Genomic DNA, 22,474 nt, shown 5'->3' with positions numbered 1-22,474 from the left:
AACGAGCCCATTTCAATTAACACTCAGGGCTGCGGGCGGGCTCGGCTCTGGGGTCTCTCGGGGGTCTCTCGGGGTCTCTCGGGGGTCTCTCGGGGTCTCTCGGGGGTCTCTCGGGGTCTCTCGGGGTCTCTCGGGGGTGGCTCCCGCCCCGCGTCGCCGCCGCCCCGCCCGCGCTGCCTGCGCCGCCCTCTGGCGCCCTCTGGCGGTAGCACCGCGGCCTCGCAGCGTCCCTGCAGAGCCGCGCTCGTCCCTGGGCAGCCGAGGGACAGCCGGCCTGTCCCCGCCTGGCCGCGCTCCATTCAAGCGGCTTTCAGGCCGCCTTGAGCTGGATATGTCCCAGCAGTGGCTGTTCATCTTCTTGTGATGATCTCAAAGCTTCCCGGTAGATGGAGCGGCCCCGTGGGTGACACAGCCCCACGGCCGGCTCAGGACACCCACAGGCTGCAGATCCTTTACCACCGCTCTCCTACAGAGTTCCGGGCTGATAAACAGCCTATTAACTCTAGGAGACTTGGGAACAGAAGCACAAAGTTTAAAAGAAGTCACACGATACATGATGACAAGATAAACAAAAAGAATTATCTTCCGATTATCAGTTCCCTTGAGCTTTTCTTCTATTCTTGAATGTCTGTGAGAATTCAGGATTGCAAACTTCAAGCCTTGGGTCTCTGATCTCATAGCTTCTCCTGAAATGTGGACTCTGGTCCTACAAAGAGCTTTCTTTGGCAAAAGTATGAGCTCCTATCTAAACAAAAAATCCCATTCTAAAATCTTACACTCCTGCCCTTCTTTTTCAGTCCATTTAGATTTTTTTAAACTCCACTCCAACACCATTTTTTTTCATTCCCCAATAAAAATTCCTCCTTCTCCCTGCAGCTAAGCACATGCAAGCAGTCTTCTTCCAAATTAAGTAACTTTGGCATTTCCTTGGGGAAAGAAACTCAAACCCTACAAGAACAATTAACAAAGCAATAGAATTTTATTTGAACCACTGGTAATATTTCCTTAAACTCTTGAAATCTCCCATATTTTCTACACTTCAAGATAGTTACTTTGTAACTGGGCTGCAAGCTTTCAGTCCTGCAAGAGCAGCACTTAATGCAACTACTATGAAGCAAGAAGGAAGCTGGACTTGGGTCTCTGATAACCAAAATTCTGTATCTCAGTTTTATCTTAAGAACTAAGCTAATGGTGTTTCCTCCCCAGCTGAGCAGTCCTGAGGAATTTATACCGAGAGGAATGCTGGGGGTGTCTGACTTTGCAAATGTTCAGATCTAAAGGATTCTCATCAGACATCCCTGAAAGGTGACCGACCTCAACATGAGAACACACTGAGAACGCGCCAGACTGCACAGAATCACGTCTGGAACGAGCAGAATACTCCACCATCCTCACTGAAGGCTGCAAAAGTGCCAGTGCCTACAGAAGGTTGTTTTCTTGTGGGTGTTTTTGTTGTAGTGTTTTGGGGTTTTTTTCAAATGAAGGTCCTAACTGCCAGCTCTTCCTCAGCACTCATGACTTTCCAAGCAGTTTTGCAAAACTTGGCTGAGTAATCTCTTGAGGACACGGTTTGGATAAGTGTTTACTTCACTAACAAAGAACAGCTCAGTTCCGTTCTTTTCAAATTTCAATGCAAGCAGCATAGGCTCATCAAACCCATGAAACAGAAAAGGATTATGGATAGCAGGTGTCCAAAATACCATCTATTTTAGCAATCTGGAGTACTGGTAGCAGCAAAAGCAATTAGACTCTGAACTCAAGAAAATTTGTTTTTTACATCTCGGATAGTTAAATAGTGAACAGATTGACAATGGAATCTCTGGAATCTCCCTTACTGAAGTGCTTAGAAAACAGATTAAATAAATATCTATCAGGAATTGTGTTGGTATGATTGATCCTGCCATAGCCCAGGAGAATATGCTGTTGAACCTTTGAATCCCCTTCCAGCCCCCTTGGTTTCTTCTTCTCTTTGAGTCACTGGATTGCAGCATCTGCATCATTGTGTTTTAGTTAATTTACCTTTTAAAGCCACACTCAAAATTAAGCATATGTAATTCAGCAATGAAGAAACAGATGATCACAAAAAGCTCACAGCCTTATGGCCATGGTGGGGAGGAGTGAGCCTGGAAGAGGGAGATTCCAGCAAGGCAAGAGGCTCAGAGGCAGGTGTGAGGAGCTGGGAAGGTGTGACGGTGCCAGGAAACCGAAACGAGGCAGGGAGCTGTGTCTGCCGTTCCTGCCACTGATGGAAAAGGACAACACCAGGAGGACTGGCTGACACCTGGCTGCCTGTGCTGAGGGAGTGTCTTTAGCACAGCACGCTGAAGCAGTGTCCAGCAGCAGCCAGGGCTGGCTGTTCCCACAGGGAGAGCAAAGCAGGAGCCAAGTGTGATCCCAGGCCAGGGCCTTCACTCTCAGAGCACTGAGCACAGCAGGGAGGGGAGGAACAGGGAGTGGAAGCCACTGACAACCCCAGACAGGACAGGAGACAGTGACACTGGGACAGAGCAGAGACAGAAATGGGTACAGGGACAGCACCAGGCACAAAGCACATCCAAGGGAACATCCAAAGCAGGCACCTCTCACACAGGGCTGGGATCCCTCCAGCAGGTAGGGACCAAACCCCCAGCCCTGAGCTGAAAGGGAACCAGGGGCACAGTGGTGGAGGGTGTGGGTGGGGGGGCCAGGTGAGGCTGCTCAGGAAATTGTGACTGATGTCCCCAAGGTAGTGACGGGCTCAAAGTGGGCCTTTGTGTACTGAGGGAGGCAAAGATGGCAGGTGGACCACAGCCACACCTCCACAGTCTGTCAGTCCAAACAGAATTACTCCAGACAGCTGCTAATTGTGACCACCGGAAGCTTTGACCTTACTAAATGCAGTCCACTTTGTGTCAGGTCAGAACAAGACTAGAGATGTTAGTATAAAAAAGGAAGATGCCCTGACTAGAGAGAAAAAACATGTGACAAAACTTCAGTGATGCTCCTGAGAGTTTTTGTAGAAATATTAAACTACTGGTCCAAAAGTACAAGAAATTCTGCACACCACCCCAAAATCTGGAAAAAAAATAAATTAAAAAATCGAGATCAAACAATGCCAAGTAAGACCAATAGGAAATTCCTCATTTACTAAGAATAATTTACAGAAATTTTTCATTATGAAAGACCTCAAATGACTGAGAGGTTTTTTTAATACAAATGATGATATAATTGAGTAGGGTAAAGCATGCTTGACTTATCAATAATATCACTTCTCATGTAGCTGAAATTAAGCTTTTGCTGAAGTACCACACTGAATTTGGCCTATGAAAAGTGTATTCATTTCATTAATTTTAATAAAATTGTATGGAATCATTGCTCAATGATTTGAAGATGAGACTTAGCTAAATGAAAACCATAATCAAACCAGCCTTCCAAAACCAAAAATAATGAATTAATTCTTGGAAATGTTCCTCAGCATCAGTTTCTACCAAAGAACCCTTTCAAACCATGAGTCAGGTCAAACTGCCTGTAGCTCTCTTGCCCTGGCTTAGCAAGTACCTCTTGTCTTGCTAAAATGGAGAAAAACATTTGTAAGAAAAGGCAAAAGTGTGCATGTAACATTTAATTGAAGCTGAGCTGAACAGAAAACATTTAATAGTAAAAGCAACTATTTTTGACATATTCTACCATTTAATATCTAACAAGTGGGTCTATGCTCTACCAGACTCTTTTGACATCTGCTTCAAGCAGCTCAAACCACAAACCCAGCTTCAGTGTCACTTGAGAAGAGCTGGGCACTTGAGATTCTCAGCTGCTCCCAACAAGGAGTGGAAAACCTTGGATAAGGTTAGCTGGAATATTTCAAAATGCACACGTGACCCACAGGGCAAGGACAAGATCACGGAACCTCCCACTTGAACTCTGCACTTTACTGCAGGTTATTCCAAGGTACTCAAGACAGTTTCTCAATTCAGAATTTATCTCTGCACAGCCCTGTAGAATGGGGAACAGAAGCAGATCAACAGACAGTTGTAACAGACTAAATTTCAAAAAAGGGAAAAAGAAAGACAAATCTTCTTCCATGTAAACAGCAGAATGATGGCAAAAGTAACTTCCTTTTTTTCCTGGAGCTTTTTAAATTAATTTAGTTCAAGCTTTTCAGTCATTTGCTCTACAGTAGGAAAATCCTACAGAATTTGAATTTATCATTTCATTTTCCTTCTTTTCCTCACACAATATATGTGACTAAGTCCCAGCTGATAGATTAAAGGGTCATTTCAGTCAATCTTTTAAACTTGTTTTGCAGTTTTTTTTCTGATATTGCTCCATCCCCCCTGAGAAAATAATCTTAATTATTTCTAAGCTAAATATCCCTTAATATATATAAACTCCTTAAATACAAACATATGTTAAACTGAGCTTTGCTCTTTTATTCACAAGTATTTATCTGCAATTTTTCCATCAGACCAAGCTCCAAAGAAGTGCTGTGTAAAAGGGAACAAACACACAATTAACAGAACCTCCAAGACCTCTTCAAACATCTGTCTGCTTATAATGCAGATAAATACCCCAGATACTTCTCAAAGTCTTCTAAGTATGGTGCCACTGAACATACTAATTTTCCCTGCCAATTGTACATTTTTATGTAATAGAAACTAGGTTGATGTCAAAGAACTGAAAATTACAAACCATATGTCACACCAGAAGCAGCTTATAAAGATTAGCATATTTATAAGACAAAAACATGCATTTTAAATAATGCAAATATGAAAACATCTTTTTATTTGTAAAAGCATTTTATTCCCCCCAAATCAGACTAAAGTATGCTTTTCTACTTCACTTTTACAAGATCAAAGAAATTAGATTTCATCCTCTAGGAAAGATCTTAGATAGAGTAATATCTGATATTGTGGAAAATGCCAACAATCAATAATTTATCCTTTCAAACTGTAATTCTAGGCTCTAAACAATAATCCATTTGTCAAAGATAGAACACAGAAGTCAGTCAATTTGGTAATGGTCATAATGGCCCAAAACATTCCAAGCTAAAAACCACACAGGGCAAGACTGAACTTAGAGCTCTAGTTTTTGACTGAAATCCGGTATTTTTGACACAAGCCTTTTTTTTCAAATTTGTGTCTCAGTTTATTTCGGCAAACTTTTTCAATATTTTAAAGCCCCTTCAAAAAGTGTGCAAAGCCATGCTAATTGAAGATGAACAATAAAGCCATGTGTTTTCAGCATATGACCAATATGCAAATTAAAATGTTATTAAAACCAAAAACTAGTGGACAATTAGCAAGATATGCTTATCGTTATTATGGTCATTAACTCTCAGAGCAGCAATAAAACCAGAATAATATTTGTCTGCCTCCCAGAGATGTGGTTCTCTGCAAAGCTGAGGGACCAACATGAACTTCAATGTACTCCTCACAAATTTTGTTGTATTCCTTCTGTTGCTAATACATCATTTAGGAAACTGAATTATCAAAATAATCATAGAATCAGTGAGGCTGGAAAAGACCTCCAAGGTCATGGAGTCCAAACGTTGACTGAGTATCACCTTGACCACCATGGCACCAAGCACCTTCATTCATTCTGAAACACCCCCAGGGACAGAGACTCCAGCACCTCCCCGGGCAGCCCCTTCCAATGTTTAACCACCCTTCCAGTGAAGAAATTCTTCCTAGAATAGTAGGCCAGAGAAAACCGTGTGTTAGTTAAGTATATATTCTACCTAGCAGGAAAATGATTTGCTATACAAGAGTCCTCATGAAAACATTCCCAGAAAATTTTTCAAAATGTGAAAACTGACTAAAAATAACTTTCAATTAATAATTAAAAACACTGAAAAAAAGGATTTTAAAACTCCCTTAGATGATGAGGCCAGTTTCCCCCATTACTTTAGCAGTCATTTTAAAAATCTAAGGCCCCAAGTATCAGATTTTTTTATATTATTAGCACTGCTCTATCAACTAGTCAATATAATAAAGTCTCTAGCAAGCTCTGATCAAACCATATTTAAAGGTTTGGTTCTTCTGTCTTTATAATTCTCTTCACTTCAACTGAGAGCACTCACACAACTTTATGATGCACCACTAATAATCTGTAATAGAATTAAATGGGTACTTTCCAGGAAGTCAGCAGTACAGCTACAAGAGTATTTTTGTTGCACAGTTTTTTTTAACGTACTATTCATAGCTGAGAAAGTACTTTAATTTCCCTAATTAGCTGTTCAGTAATACAGAAATATGCTAATTAAAATCTATTTTTCTTCTCTTAAATTATGTCATGCTGTCAAATAGATACAAAAAAATGAATGAACGAATGATATTTGCAATATCAATGCAATATTGACATTGTGCAAGTGTTCCATCAGCACTTGCTCCAATTATTTTGCCTTGAATGAGTTTGTATTGTTTAATTGTTCATAACTTAATAAACCATTCTGTAGATGATGTATGAAGAGAAAATAGGATCCAAGATGGCCAAATAATGATCAAGACACTATAGAAAATAAATGATGAAGAATTCCTCTGCCATCTAACCACAGAACTCAAGCACCAGGATCCAGGAGATGGTCTGTGCTAAGTAGGTACCATTTTAAAATAGTTTTGGGATGTGCTATTTATTTTAAAGTGTAACAACACTAATCCTTGTTTGATGTGCAGAAACTTGCGGCTTCCATGCAATCTCAAAGATTCCATGTTGATTTAGATAAACAGGTCAGACTTCCTGGCACCAGAGGTGCTCCAGGGTGAGAGAGACAATTGCAAAAGCCTCAGGATCAGAGCAGAGCTCTGCCCTCCACAGCCCCCAGAGACCTGCTTGGAGAAAACCCTTTTCAGCTAGTTCTCCTTTTGAACTTTTTTTCCCCTGTACCTCACAGTTGTGAGATATGTGTCCTATTCTCTGCCCAGGTAGATGGCATCAGGAATTTATAGATAAGAACAAGGATAAGAACTCAAGATCCTTCATCTTCCAGCATAGAAAAAGCCATTTATGCAGTATCTCTGTTTTCTCCCACACAGGACATCCATTCTGCTAGCCAGTCTCTGCACTAGCTACAAAAGAAATAAATTAACAAACACCACCAAAAAACTCTATCAAAGGCAGGCAAAATGAAAAGGGGCAGGGGTAAAGGAAAGCTCTGGGAATATGAACTGCTTGGCTTTACAGGAAGAAGTTTGTACATAAGAAAAAATCTACATAATGAAATACCATTAATTCTATTATTAATCTTTTGAAATCATGGCAACCAAAGGAAATCCTTTTCATTTACTTGCATTTTTCTGGACTGTGAAGTACCTAAAGAGCTGGACAACTCTAAATATTTGTGTTACTGAGAACACATATCTTTCCTTTGGATCTAAGTAAAGGAAAGGCCAGAGTTCAGAATAAATACTGCCTTCTTGAGATTAGGGGATCTACACATCTGGAATAGCTAAGTACAGGGAAATGCAACCTACAGTTCAGTATTGCTGTTTCTGTCTGGAACACCTTCGTAAACAACTAGTAAGATTTAAGACTTGGAAAAAATATCTAATTTTATTAAATAACTCACACATATTCACCAGAAGATTGATGGTTATGGCTGTCTTTTACTAACTTGAGGAAGCATCACACTGCTCTGTGCAACTTGATAAGCAACATTAGTCAAAATGTAGTACATTTTTTTCCTTACTATACATATGAAGATACTGTCTCATGTCTTGTCTTTTCCTGGTTCAAACAAAATTTCTGTTTAAAAGAACTTATTGTGGTTTTGATCATGTCAACAACCTGATTCTGTTTGTTTTCTTAAACCTGTTATACAGAGCCAGATTATGACATAAAAGAAACCAACTCAAAAAAGCAACAAAAAAGCAACAGTGAAACCAAAGCATGGGACTCCTTGGCTTTATTAGGAAGTGCTATGAAAACTATGTATCTCAAGAGTCAAGTATTTCATCATAAAATCCTTATATTTCAACAGACTTTTTACCTGGAAATCATAATACTTCCATTGCCAATCTGAGTGAGGAGACAAATCAATATTTCAGTTCCTGAAACCTGCTGAAACGCATCGTTTTTCACACATAGAATCCCCCACATTTGGTTAAGTGCAGGAAAAAAAAATATTAGGTAAGAGTGACAGTAAGAAGAGGAGAGCAGTTTACACATTGACCCTGAAGAACTTCATTGGGATGAATCTGTGTAACTTCAGCAACACTTAGTAATAAACCCCACTGTATATATTATATACAAATGAGTTTTAAAACCATCCCAACATGACCGAAGCTTTTAAATGTCTAAAGGAAAACTATGAATCTTGTAACTGCAACACAAATATTTAAAGCTTGTAACTCTTCAAAACAGTTTAAAGTATAAAGCACTAAGTCAGAGAATGTTTCTAACATGTAATCTCTACTGAATGTAGGCTAAAATTAAAATCTCTTGCTTTCATACATCACATTATTATATTAGTGTAATTACATTTGTTATTGTGTTCAACTAACTCATAGAAATGTTACCCTTCCTTTTTATATTAGGTGAGATGGTCTCCTCCTAATGAAAGCGTTCACTGCAATTAGCTTAACTTCTGCAAGTTATAAAATACATATGTGCACTATATATGGAAAAATATCATGCCCTTCTGTGCTAAATGAATATACAATAATGCACTTCATGAGATTTCCCACAAATTTAAAAACAGTAAGTGACCAGTACTTATGAGAGACTATCCTTTAACAAGAACTCAAAGAGAAAAGGATTCAAAGAGCTTGAAACCTGTTGCCTTTAGCTGTTTCTTCAAAGATGGTACGTCTGAGAGCTCTGAACTCTTTGTTTCTGACAGAACCGCTTCACACAGTGATATGAAAAAGCACCACTAAGTAATTGAAAAACCACAAGTGTTCTGCCTCTAACACGATTACATTTCACAATGCAGATTTATGAGATTCAAGATCTCCATTTAAGATCATGCCATTTCATACAGTTTCTCTCAGTCAATATACAAGGTTCAAAATGAAAATGCATCTACAGATGCAGTCATTTGCTGGTTTGAGCTAGAGATGAGTCAATTTTCTTCACAGTGGCTGGTAGGGGGCTACATTTTGGATTTCTGCTGAAAAAGAAATTGATAACACAGAGATGATTTTGTTATTACTGAGCAGCCATTGCACAGAGTTAAGAGGTCCTTTTGTCCTTTTCACCACCCTGCCAGCGAGGAAGCTGGAGGTGCACAAGGAATTGGGATGGACACAGCTGGGACAGCTGACCCAAGGGATATTCCAGACCATCTGGTGTCATGCTTGCCATGTGAAGCTGGAGGAAGAAGGAGGAACGGGGGATGCTTGGAATGATGGGTTTGCCTTCCCAAGCCATCGTTAATCACTGTTAATGAGCTCTGCTATCCTGGGGATGGCTGAGCACCTGCCTGCTGAGGGGACAAGGTGAAGGGACACCTTGGGTTGCCATGTTTGCACGCACAGCTTTTGCTTTACCTGGTAAAATGGCTTTATCTCAACCCATAAGTTTTGTCACTTTTACTCTTCCAATCCTCTTCCCCATCCCACTGGCAGGGGGGGCAGGGAAGTGATTGGCTTTGTGGTACTCAGTTGCCAGCTGGGCTTAAACCATAACAAGTCATGAACACAAATCATGCCTAGAAATCTCAAATTCAGCAATATATGCATCTAAATAACAAAAATACTCTGCCTACACAAATCAGAACAGTAAAGGAACTTCTGACCAGCATCAGAAATGGGACTTCAGAAGCCTTGAATACACTGAAGACTTAAAAAAACCCAATATATCAATCACTACAGACAGCTCTTCATCTGTAGAGTACATTCTACTGCCAACTTACTACATGAGTTCTGAGTAGCTGTGTCTGGTATTCTATTTGCCTTGATGCAGCATCTAAACAAGCAGGCAAACACACCGTTTTTTCAGCATATAGCCCCTTTTCCAGAATTTTGAGACAGCTGAGACTTCTGGATGTCTGGAAGAGAGCTGCAAATATGTATGAAAGCAACATTTGCCTTTCACTCAGAATAGAAGATTTGACTGAATTATGAGAAAGCCATATCTGGCAACTCTAGTACTGGTTTGGGGAGCTTTTCAGTCAATGTGCTTAGAACTGCGCTGTAACTTTTATCTTGTTTTGTACTTATTTGCTGTCTTTTCTGAGTTTCACATATATATCCATATCTATCTATCTATCTATATATCCCCATTGTCTTTGTCACATGTTAAAAGTTCCAGCAGAAGTCTTCTGGCAACCACACAGATCTGGATGTTAATGAAATGACAAATGGGTGCACTGCACGTGCCCAACACCAACGTTCGCTAATTGGTTACAGAAAATGTGCAATATGCCATAATTTACCAAAGCACCAATGCCTAATCACTTCACGCTGCAATGAATTTCAAGCAAACATGAGTAATTATGCCATTAGTTTTAATAAAGTGACAGCTAGCACTTACTCCACTCTAGTGAACATTTGCACAGAAGTTGGTTTATAATGTCCTGCAGCTCTATAGAAAGACTCTTAGAACATGAATTCTTTCAAGATTTGTTGTGACATCTATGAACATTTGTTCATATGTTAAGTATGGAAATCCAAAATTACTCAGCACCTCCTTTTTTATATACTACATGAAAACTTCAACTTCACTTTCAATCATTTGGATGAGAACTGTCCAGATCTGCCCATGGGATCATTTGCAAAGCCATCTTGTCTTTTCTAAGTGGCTGCTCCAGTATTTTTTTATATACTGGAATTGAACCATTTGAAAAATATTGAAAAATTAAGTTTTAGATTTGACCTGGACATCCTTAATAAAATCAGTAAGATTTTCACTCTGAGTTTAAACAGGCACAACAGTTAACACTGCAGGTTTTTACTGGCACCAGTACACCATAAATAGGACTTGTTCAGGTTTTGGGTAGCAGACAACAGAGCTACATCCAGTATATGAAAGCTGAAAATTATACTCACAAGAAACCTGAATGGGATTGACAAGGCATCATTTTAATTATGATGCATTTACATAGTGAATGTAACGTTGAATTACCAGCACTTAAAATTCTGAGTTTGACTTGAGTGCCATTGACTCAGAAATCTGAACTGAAGATTCAGAAAAATATGCTTAAATATTTGACCCATTAAATGCTAATAATAAGCCATATATAATTAATTAAATCCGAGTAAGATTGCTATCAACACTTGAATAGAGAAACTTGAAATGAAGATGTTAGGTACTACATAAACAACTAGATAAAAGTTTTCAAAATACAAATCTTGCTTTGTTATTGACTGCTGCTTCAAACTTGTGTAGGAATGGGAGGTTTATCATGAGAGTCACTTGAAATTTTTCTGTTGATGATTTCATCAAACAATAGCATCACTAGCTATGTTGTAATTGAATTAAGCTAGAGTAAATTGACCTATTCTCTCATTTTCCTGAAACGAAACACCTAAAAGTGAAATTTTAGCCTTGTTCTCTGAATAATGAGCACTAGCATGATTAGGCTCTGTGAACAGGAAACACCTTCTCTCAGTTGACTAATTTTATGAAGTTACTATGTAAAATAGGTATTCTTTTCAAGAGGAGAAAAATAACCCAGAACATAACACTGACCTCTCATTATTTCTTAAAAGCTAACAACCTTGCACAGCAGTTCCAAGACAGAAGACAACACACAACCTTAAAAAAGAAGTTTAAGATAAAAAGAAAATATTCTTCCTAGTTAAAATATGGCATTTTAGAAAATTATGGTTGCACATGCCAATGCAGGAAACTACTTTAACAATAATCCACATCTCTTTCTTCATTTAAGATACATCTGATGTTGTTCAACAAGTAAACAGTTATGTTTGTAAAAATAAAACAAATCCTAGAGAGAAGTGGGAAATTCGTTGATAGAATTTATCTTAAAACCTGGTGTTCAAAGTGGCATTAAAATGGCTTTTAATTTCAGCTACTCCATCTTCAAAAACAAATCTAATGTCTTCATGGTAATAAAGATAGTAAAAGGTGAAACACATGAGTTACTGTTCTTGATTTCTCATATCTTAGACTTATCTAACATTTAAAAAAATGCTGGGATAATCTACCATTAAACAATCTTCCTGCTCATCTGCTCTCGGCCTCCAGCACAATAAAAGCCTGCTTAACACAATGCAAGTGTCCTAGAAAAGGCACTCTGTGCCCTGGGAGAGGATCACGGCGGGATCTGCTCCACATTGCAAGTGCAGAATCACAGGGTTTAAGCCTCCTCCTCAGCCTGTCCCTAGCAGGAGGCATTACTTGTACAACAGCACGGAGGAGCACTAATCTGAGAGCAGAAGCACATTGGGGTAGAGTCTGTGTCAGCCTGAGACAAAGGGATAAAGACAACAGAGGGAAGGGTGAAACACACAGATGGATGTGCACACAAACAACAGCACTGCCTTCACTGTGGCACAGCAGTATTGCCAGAGCACTACCAGCAAAGCTGCTGTAAAAGTTTTTTATGCATCACAGCATAAAACAAAAGTGCCAATGACTTTCTCCTCAACAAAAGGGATGGTGGGGAAGAAAGCACAAAGGTGCTGGTTTGCAAATATATTCACATGATAGGTAGGATCTGTGTTTATTCAATCTCTTGAGTCTGAAGGAAAGACACAAACAAGAAAAGTTTGTTGTACCTCTGCATGCACAGATTCAAGAGGACTTAAAATTAAACTTATCAGTACACACATTCAGATATACTGATGGAGAATTCCCTTCACCTCCTCCCAAGCACTTCAATACTCCAGCAATGTGTTCCATGCTATGATAAATGTATTATCTTTGAACTGCAGGTATGGCACTGTACCATATATTTCTTTTCCAATAATCATATACCATTTAGTTACTTTGAAGTATTTAGTCATGAATGGCCTTTGCACTTCTTGATAGATAAGAAATAAGAAACAAGGAACGCTCATCCCCCAATGCACCAGCAAGACTGCAATGGCAGCTTTAGTACTGAGTCTGTGTTTAACACAAATGTTAGGTGAGCAAACAGCACTAGTTTAATAAAATACATTTTTTCTAAGTGTCTAAACATTTTAAATATTTGCACTATAGTTCCATTATTTCCTTAGCACCATCACTTAAAAAGTAACATTGCTACTGAGTTGATCTCCTATGAACTCAATGCCAGAACCACATATCAAAGCCACAACATTCTCAGCTAATAAATGCACAAAATTTGACAAATATGAACCTGAGGATGAAAGCACTGTCTACCAGATCTTCTGATTCTTTGTGTAATAATGAGCTACAAACTTCAATTGCAGCCTAGAATCAATGTGGGACCCTCCTGGCAACACACACTGGAGCTATGTTATCATTATTCCCTACTTTCTGGTCCAAGAGAGCAATACCCAACAAATTATTTTTTAGGTAACATGTTAGACCAAGGAGTTTATTAGGAAAAATATATGGCTTAGGGCTTAAAAGACCATAAAGTGGTTTAAAGAGACCTAAGGGACATTGATTTATCTACCAGAATCAACTTTCTCTTTAAGCTGCCGCAATAGAGCATGGAAATGAGAAAAACAGGATTAAAGAATCACATTATCTGCATAAAAAGCTCTAATGCTTTTTTGTTTATAAAAATGACACTTCAAAAGTTATTTGAATGGTATGACGTAAGACTGTGCAATCCACTTCCACATCCTGCATTAAGTGCTGTTAAAGACTTCCTTTAATCAGAGTTGCTGGAGATCACAGCTCCCCTTTTTAACCTACTGAATCTGTGCATTAGATAGAAACATTAAAAAGTAATACCGGTGGAATTTGCAACTTAAGTTGCAAAGTTTCCTTCTGATTAAGAAGAAAGTGTTGTTCCTATCATCAGCCTACATAATTGAGACATCAGGGGATTAAGGGGAATTTTCATATTACTTGAATTTAGCAACTACCTTATAAACTCAGATAGGGAAGACTCCACCTGACAGAGGGAGAAACTCACTGGAACTTTCAGAGTAAAGAAACTAAAGTCTTCTAAACCACCTCACTTCACTATTTTCTCCCCAGGAGCAGCAGCCTCCATATTTGTAAGAAGTCAGGCCATGTACATTCCTTTGTGCTTTGTCAGAGTTGGAAAATTCCCTCCCAGCTGAAGCTGCTCTTATGAACACTGCCAGGGTCATGCCCTGGCCAGGCTGTCCCATCACCTCGTCTGCATTGTCCCTGATGCCTGGGTGACCCCAGTCTGAGCTAGTCCAGGGAGCTGAACAACCGAACATTAAAAACATTCCCCTTAAAAAGCCTAGATCTACATTTCTAATCTTAGTGAGGGTGCCATTTGTATTGCACCTCAGGGACATTTCACTGATAAAACACAATTAGCAACAGACCAGTGTCTATTCTAGGAATAGATTTGTTATTTTCTGTAGCAAAGGCAGAACAAAAAATCTCTCTTTGTAAACCAAAATACAAATGCTCAAGATATGATACACAAATATCACATACATCTAGAAGTCAAGAATCTGTGCCATGAGCAAAGCCCAGTGACATATGTTTAGCAGTAATGAAGCTGGTATCACTTTAAAATAAAAGACTCCTCTCTTCTCAGTCATTTCTCAGTCATGTCACCCTTTGAAGTCAGACCTGCAAGTGCTACATTAATTCCTGCAGAACCTTCCAGAGCTGTGACATTACAAAGGCAATGTCTATAAAGGAGTTGAAAAGTCTTACTTTACTCCAGGGGCATATATAATTTCAGAAACCCCAAATTCTTTGGGAATAGGCCTTTCCATGAAGTTATGTTTTTGTTTTACATGAGCTCTATGAATGGTGGAGGGTCATCTTTGAGGCACGTGCAGCGAAGAGTCTTTATTCACAAGAAAAGACTCACTTGATAGTCAGAAATAGAACCCAAATCTCACCAATTACTTGCTTTCCAGCTGTAATAACTGTAAGTAGTCTAATCCAATGCCATGCTATAGCTGCTAACAGTTCTTCCTTTGGTTCACACAAAAGTCTTCTTGTGCTGAATTTAAAAGATTTCAAGCAAATGAAAGATGGAGCCAAGCACTGACAAGAAAAACAAAATACTGAAAAACTGATCAGTGGGCAGCACTCAGTCTCAGTTCTGACTGTGTAGAGAGGAAAAATAATAGGTATCAATTTAAACTTAATCATAATGCACATGCATAAAGAATTTGTATTAAAGATGCAAAGGTACCTCACTTCTGGCATTTTATAATCTTTACACAAATCTTATGAAAATTGTTCTATTTCATATGTTTTAACTTCAAGAAAACACAATCTTGAAAATATCAACATATCATCAATTTGTTCCTTAAAATCTATTTAAATACATATTATGTATGTACATATGCAGAGGGAGGAGGGAAAGGACTATTTCTGTAATGAACTCAGCATGAACAAGATTTTGCTCGATGAGGAATCTAATTGCCTCTAATCAGCCCACAGATTCTTCATAGCCAAAAGGTTCAGCTGGACCAAATAATCAGGACATCCAGAATGTGATATTCAGGTAAAGCTGTATAGAAAGTTGATAAATGCAAGGAAATCGTTTGACTCGAGAATGTGTTCCAGGCTTGTACATGTATGGTGGTAAGAACGATAAGACAATAAAAAAAATCATCCCTCTCAAATCTCCAAAAGCCCAATCCCTTCACTTAACAGCTTTCTGAAAATTCACTTTGAGATTGTCTTTTTAGTATTTCTATGGTTTGTTTACACAATCTTTAGAATATTAGACAACATTTGCCTTTGTTATTCAAAATACATGACTATGCACAGAGGTGGCAGAACCTTCCAGAACAACTTTTCAAGGACACATTTGCTTTCTATTCTTCTTCAGGTGAAAGCCACAGAGCAGGACTGCTACAGCCTCTCTCCACACCCAGGTCATTCCTGCTCTGAGCATCTCCTGCCAGTGCAGGAAAACAATGATTAATTAAACACCCATTACTTATGGTCTCCCTTCTGCTCTAACAGGACCATTACACCGCACTCTCAAGGAATCATCTGAAACACTGCACTTGGAATGTTAATATTATGTGTTCCCAGCTCTTTGAACTTGCTGTAAGAAGTCTTAAGAATAGGTACTTTTCCAACAAAACATAAACATATAAAGCAAACCAAGAGTTACCACAGTAGAGAGAGAGAGACATCGCATGGTCTGGCCACAGAAAATGCCAACTATCTCCACCCCAGTTCTGTTTAGACTGGGCCTGGATCTATTCCTCCAAATCAATTGCTTATTTATTATAATCATATACACAGAAAATTCAGCTGCTTAGAAACTAGCACGTACTTAAAATGTACACCTAAAGAAAAGAAACACAAAAGGCAAAGCCAATACAAAATCTTGAGCTTCCAATAAACAGTAACAGAGTCTTTTTGGAGTTAAAATTCCTTCTACATTTAATTCAGAATCTTTTTCACTCTCCAGTAGGTATTGCCCTAACATTTCACTATCTTTCCATCCAACACCCAAATACTCTGTGCAAGTTGTTTATAATCTCTGCCCCTAATGCAGTTTGAAATTTGCTTGAAAAGGCTTTTTACACTCAGCATATTTTTAATACACCAGATCAAATATTTGAATTAAGGAAGTTTGGCCCCAGAAATATTTTCATCTATCTACTGTGTCATGGCTTCTTTCAAAGCATAATGCAAATCAATACTACCTTAAATGTACATTCAGGTATTTGTAGAATTCTGAATACAGATTTGATTAAGCAGCATAAAAAGATTATAGTTCCATTGCCATAAAACTAAGAAAAATCAGACAAACTTCTTTTTCTTAATATTTAAAGATACCAGGCTCCTGCTGGAGAAGCTTAAAGCTTTGCTCTGCTTTTATCTATTTTAAAATCTTTCTGAACAACAGCCATCAATCCAAAGAAATATATTTTCAAAGTATTCTTTCATTCCTCAACAAAAGACAGACATTGGGAAGGTACTTAAATCCATTAAGATGCATGTAGAGTAGCCTCTAGCAACTTCCAACCTATTTAAATAACCAGAATTTTTCTATTTCCATACAAATATTCCGGTAGTTTAGTAAACATTTTGTACCTCAGTAGGCATCAGTGTTTGTTAATCTCATACATAAGGAATAAATTCCAATGCTGCAGGAGCTCTGTGTATTCCCAGGACTCTGCCCAGGCATGCAGACCCCTGAGCCAGACGTCTCTGCAGGAGGATGTTCCTCCAAGTACAGTAGGCAGCAACTGGGGCCAAATGATTCACTCCTACCATCACCTCGCAAAGTCTAATTTGATAATTACAGTGATTATCAATTAGCATCTCATCACTATTTGATGACACACTATGACTTGAGGCTAACTAGCATCTCGTACATCATTTAACAAAAATGCCAGGAAGAGAGGGCTAGTGGCAGAGGCCAGCAGGCACAGAGAGCTGAGTAAACAAAGGAATGTGCAACAGTCTGGGGGCTCTTACAGGTCAGTTTTTCTGAGATGGGTCATTGCAGACACCCCCAAGTGTCAGGGAGCTCTGTGCAGAGCCCCAGCCATCACAGGAGTGGGAGCTCCATTCCCAGCCTGGAACAGGCCACAACCTTTGTCTTCTGTACCTGGAAAGTCACTCCCACAGTGAGAAGGTGTGCACAGCAACACTAAGGTTCCAAGAGAATCCTTTATTATTCAGGACAACGACCCAATGTACATTTTAGACTAATTAAACTCACTTTGAAAAGGAAAAAGGAAGCAGATAAATTTTATAATGAAATATGTCACGCAACTATCAGAAGACAACAGCTGGAGCTAGCTTTGCACAAAATAAATTTACAAGTGGTTTTGTCTACAGTTCACCACTAGATCAGATTTCACATGGATGATCATTCAAGTTTAGAGAATACTCAATCAACCTGTTGCAGCTGAAACTCATTTCTTCCATTCACCTTGAAGTATAAGATACTTGATCTCAACAACTTTACCTGATCTGTTTCCTAGGAATGAAGAACTTGCATTTCAGTATGCCTGAAATACTTCTTATGTCTTTAATGCTGGAATAGTTATTATGGAAACATTAGCTGGTTATAGCATTGTATTATGATTCATTCAAAAGAGCCATGGCCCATATATTTAGAATGTTCCTTTTTTTATCTTATAAAAAGACTGAAGTCATGTAATTCTCTCATGCATATGACCACATCATTCCATTAGAATCTTCTGTGGCTGTAGCAGAATTTCCATTTTCATAAAGGACTTTTATAGGAATTGTCATCTTGTCTCTAAAGTAAATTTTTGCATAAAAATGATGAATGTCTTAGAATCCATTAGAATTCAGAGTGCAAAAAAGAACCATAAGTTATAAATTAATACAAATTTTGTGAAATTCCAATAAAAGTCCTCTACATCAAGGCCGCCACACTGGTTTATGTGTGAAATAATTCTTAAGAGAACTAACTGTAATCTTCAGCATTATATAAAAATTAAAATGTATTTTGCTTCTGCATTACATAATTGTTTTATCTTTCATTGTTTCCTGCCTTCTACACTTCATACCTTTATCTGCATCAATGTTTTTCAGAATTAATATATCTTATTCTCTTCCCTTGCCCTCCTTACCTTAAATAAATACTCTTAGTTACTTAAAACTAACTTGGTGTAAGGACTTTTTTGGAGGATAGTTTGTACACACTACATAACTCCCTGAGATATAGAGTACCTGAAATTGCTACTACTGCAAATGCTGACTAATCTGAAATATGCTATCAAAAAATTATGCTCTACTATGTGCTAAATAAAAGTTTCAATTCACTTTTAATCCAGTAAAATGGCTAGTTTACTACTAACCATAGGCAAACTGCCTTACATGTCATCTAAAATGATGCCTGAATCCCTGGCACCTAAAACTACCTTTTATGTTTGGTTTTTTTTATTATTTTTAATGAAAACAGCAAGAATCATCAGCATTAATCTGCCAACATCAAACATCATATTGGCACCTAACAACAACAAGTACCAAAAGCAAAAAAGCAAAAAGTGACGTGAATTTTAATTTGCAGAGATCATTATGTCAGGTATGGCTTGTTTCAGGATAACAGTACCCTGTTAGGGCTTGCAGGCCTCAGCAGAAGTAATTTGGGAATAGCAGTGACAGCATAAACAAAGCACTGAGAAAGGTTTATGAGGGTGGAGTCCATATAAAACACTGGATTAAATCTCTTCTGTATCCTGCGGCTCCAAACTTTCTGAGGATGCAGCAGTAAACCCAGAGCAGACAAACTACAGCAGACTTGGCTTCCAACCCCTCTTCCTCAAAACACAAGCCCCATCCACTTATTACAACTGAATGCACCGTTGTTCCCCATGAAATACTTGAAAACAAAGAGCTAAAACACAAAGACTATTCCCCTTTATGGAGTATTAACTTCCGCTTTTAATAACTAACTCCTGGTCCCACACGATACAGTTCTGCATTGTCCAGCACACCCCACTTCAGCCAGACAATGCACACAGCAATAAAACTCAACCCAGCAAAGAAAGTGAAAGCTGCGTTTGTTCAGCGTGTTATTTGGCGCAGCCAACTGTAATGCTTCTGCCTGCCATTTATTGTTTACTCTGTCAAAGGATTATTAAGAATTAGGCTACATTTGGCAATTTTTTTGAGAAGGGAATTTACATGCAAAGTGACTGACACTTGGTATTTAAAGTCTATTGGTCGACTTTGACCCTTCGTTTACAAGTGACTCATTTGACTGCAAGGATCTCTGATGTGGAAATGCTCAGATACGAATCAATTGCAGTTTTTGTCTCGGGTAAATGTTACTTGGCAATCCAAAAGAAATGAACAATGCTGAGACCGAGGCTCACATAGAATAGTGCTCATATGTTTAAAGAATTCCTTTTACATGCTTGGTTTAGTTCTCGTCGGAGGATTTATGACTCCCCTTCTCCTAATAACTTATCTCAGAGCACAGTGGTTTTAAACATACACACACACACACACAGAGACACACACACAAACGCAGCAGTTAACTCTTTTGCTGCCTGAAAGAACAGCACAAATGCATTTAAGTACATTTAAAAAGCAGGTTTGGTGCTGATAGGGATTGTGATTCTCCGTGGGAGGTTGGGATACGGTAAGGATAGGACTAGAAAGGGAGAGAAACATGTAGGTACAGTTTGCAGATCCCTGGTCCATAAAGAAACGATTGTACGTAAGAAACGACCATTCCTACATGAATCAGCTCAGTGCGAATTCTGCAGTTTATCTCTGATAAGGATAAAAGTAAAAGGGTGTATCTGTACCCGAGCAAGATTCCCTTCCTCTCAGAAGGCAGATGCAGCATTTCTATAAACAAAAATGTCTCTAGCCCTACCTTGTGCCAGTGCTTGCAACATGTGGAGCTGAAGCAACAGAAACGCCCACCATCCCCGACAGAAGATGAAACAGAAGTTTAACTTTATCATCATTCCGCCTCGCCTGCTATTCCTTCGGGCAATAATTTCGCGATCCACCTTTCTTTCAACCGGTATTGCCTCACTGATCCCCATCCGATCCGGCTGGCTGCCACTCCTGACAGCGCTTTGGTCATCGCTCATTCCGCACCCGCGGGCCGGGCTCTCTGTGCAGGGTCGGGAGCCTGTACCCCGCGCTTTGGGGGGAAGCGAAGCCCCCACTCGCCAGGATCGGCGGGCTCTTTGATTTGTGCTCGCTCCGCCTGCAAGCCGGGAGCAGGGCTCCGTGTGCCTCCCGCTATGACAGTCGCCACCTAAGTCAATGTTTCTTGTGGAGGTATTGATTGCACCAAAACAACCAGTCAGAAATGTGAAACACATGTTTCTCTGCACAGTCACATCCGATGCCTTCAGCAGAGAGGGAGTAAGTTCATGGGCGTCAGTATTTCAGTAAATCCGGATCCTTCAGCACGTCGCAAACAGGAGCAGGGAGAAACTGATCCATCTTAGCAGCCACCAGCAGACAATCCAAAGAGAATCTTTTATACCGCAACAGGGATGGAAACTGTTACCCCCGTCATTTTTATGGAGCGTGGTGAGTTCTCCAGCATGTGTCCCATTCTCCTAAAAACCCTCCGCTGCAAGTGTTGAATTCTCGCAGAAGGGGGAGGGGGGAAGCGACAAAGAAAAAAAGAAAAAAAACTAATTGAAAGTATCTCGTTATTCCTTGCGCTAAGGATTTATTTCAGACAATTTCAAGATTAGCCATGCAGACAGAGTAGTCTCCCGATATCCCCGCAAAGCTCTGCATAGTTTATATTAATCCGATTTTCCTTGGAATACAAATCTCTACCGTCAATAGAGGGGTTTGAAGGGTCCTCGAGCAGGTAAATCGAGCAACTCTGGCTGTGATTCCAGCTCGCTGTGCAGTCAGTCAGCCACAGGCCAGTGCCGGTGTCACCTGAACTCCTCACGTTCAGCCGGAGGTAGGGAAAAACATCAGTTGATCCCGTCTCCCTCCTCGAAAGCTAGCGCCGATCCCTTCCTTGCAGGGAGACCACGACAAAAATCACCTCTAACAGGGAAAGCGCTTTCTCTGGCCGGTTATGGACGCAGCAAGGAAGCAAACCCTCAGCTGGACAGTGTCCGGGGCGGGGGGAGCGAAAATCTCCTGAAACAAACAGCAACAAGGTGAAATCCTCCCAGCTCTGCTGTGCCGGGCTCCTGCTCTCCGCGCTGATGCAGCCCAGGGATCCCAGTCCTTCCTCCGAGCGTCTCTCTCTCACAGGCGCTGTAAACACAAGGGGGAAAGCGCGATCACAACAGCGGCAGCGGCGGCAATAAAACACAACCGAAAAAAAAAAAGAAAGAAAAGCAAGCGGTGGAGGTTTTATGTTTGAACAATGCATCGGGTATTGTTTCAGTCCCGCCTTCCGTAAAGGGAAAACTTTCGTGGGAGACTCCCTTCCCCGCCCCCCCCCCCCCCCCCCGTTAAAAGAAAGGAGTAGTTATAAAAGAAGTGCACCCAGGATAAAGGCTAGTTAAAAACAAAGCACCTAAGCGCGAAGTTGATCAAACACAAGCCCCGCCAGCTCGCTCCCGCCCCCGAAAGCCGCCTCAACTTTTCTCACAGCCTCAGGCGGCGGCGCGGCGCGACCCTGCCAGCGCCCCCCCCCCTCCCCCCGCGCCCACCTCGGCGTCCCCGCCCCGCGTCCCGGCTCCCCCTCAGCTCCCTCCGAACCGGCAGCGGCGCTGCTGGCTTCACCTCCCGGCTCCCCGCACGGCTCTCCCGCCCACAGCGCCTCAGCCCACCTTCCCCTGACCTACACCTCACCAGCGGGGCCGTGTCTGGGCTGGGAAGGGCGGAGGGGCGCGCATCCTGCGCGGGGCTGAAGGGATGTGTGCGCGCGTGTGTTTATCTGTACGCTCGTGTGTACGTGTGGGACACTGTCGGGACTGGGCGCTGCGGGGCTGGGGGGGACTATTTCAGTGCAGGTTCCGCAGTCGCGGGTGGGGGGACACAAACACGGCCATCGCCATCCCCTCACGCCGGGACCTGCGCTCTC

The 22,474-nt window shown here is 40.4% G+C and overlaps 1 protein-coding gene across 3 annotated transcripts in view; it reads right to left on the bottom strand.

The window, feature by feature from the left end:
- SDK1 (sidekick cell adhesion molecule 1) overlaps window positions 1–21,814 on the bottom strand; it is a 382,780-nt gene extending 360,966 nt beyond the window's left edge. For all 3 annotated transcript variants that reach the window (XM_088063904.1, XM_014252723.2, XM_088063906.1), the window contains exon 1: window positions 20,330–21,814. In XM_088063904.1, the coding sequence (XP_087920030.1) occupies window positions 20,330–20,789 (460 nt within the window). In that variant the 5' untranslated portion in view covers window positions 20,790–21,814. The remainder of the gene's footprint in view (window positions 1–20,329) is intronic.
- Between the last annotated feature and the right edge of the window lie 660 nt (window positions 21,815–22,474).

Source organism: Pseudopodoces humilis, chromosome 18 (assembly GCF_049639895.1).
Source record: "Pseudopodoces humilis isolate 2021_Gansu_Grassland_sample_001 chromosome 18, ASM4963989v1, whole genome shotgun sequence".
NCBI classification, from domain to species: domain Eukaryota; kingdom Metazoa; phylum Chordata; class Aves; order Passeriformes; family Paridae; genus Pseudopodoces; species Pseudopodoces humilis.
Note: the sequence above shows the minus strand (reverse complement) of the source record. Positions and strands in the feature narration are given on the sequence as shown.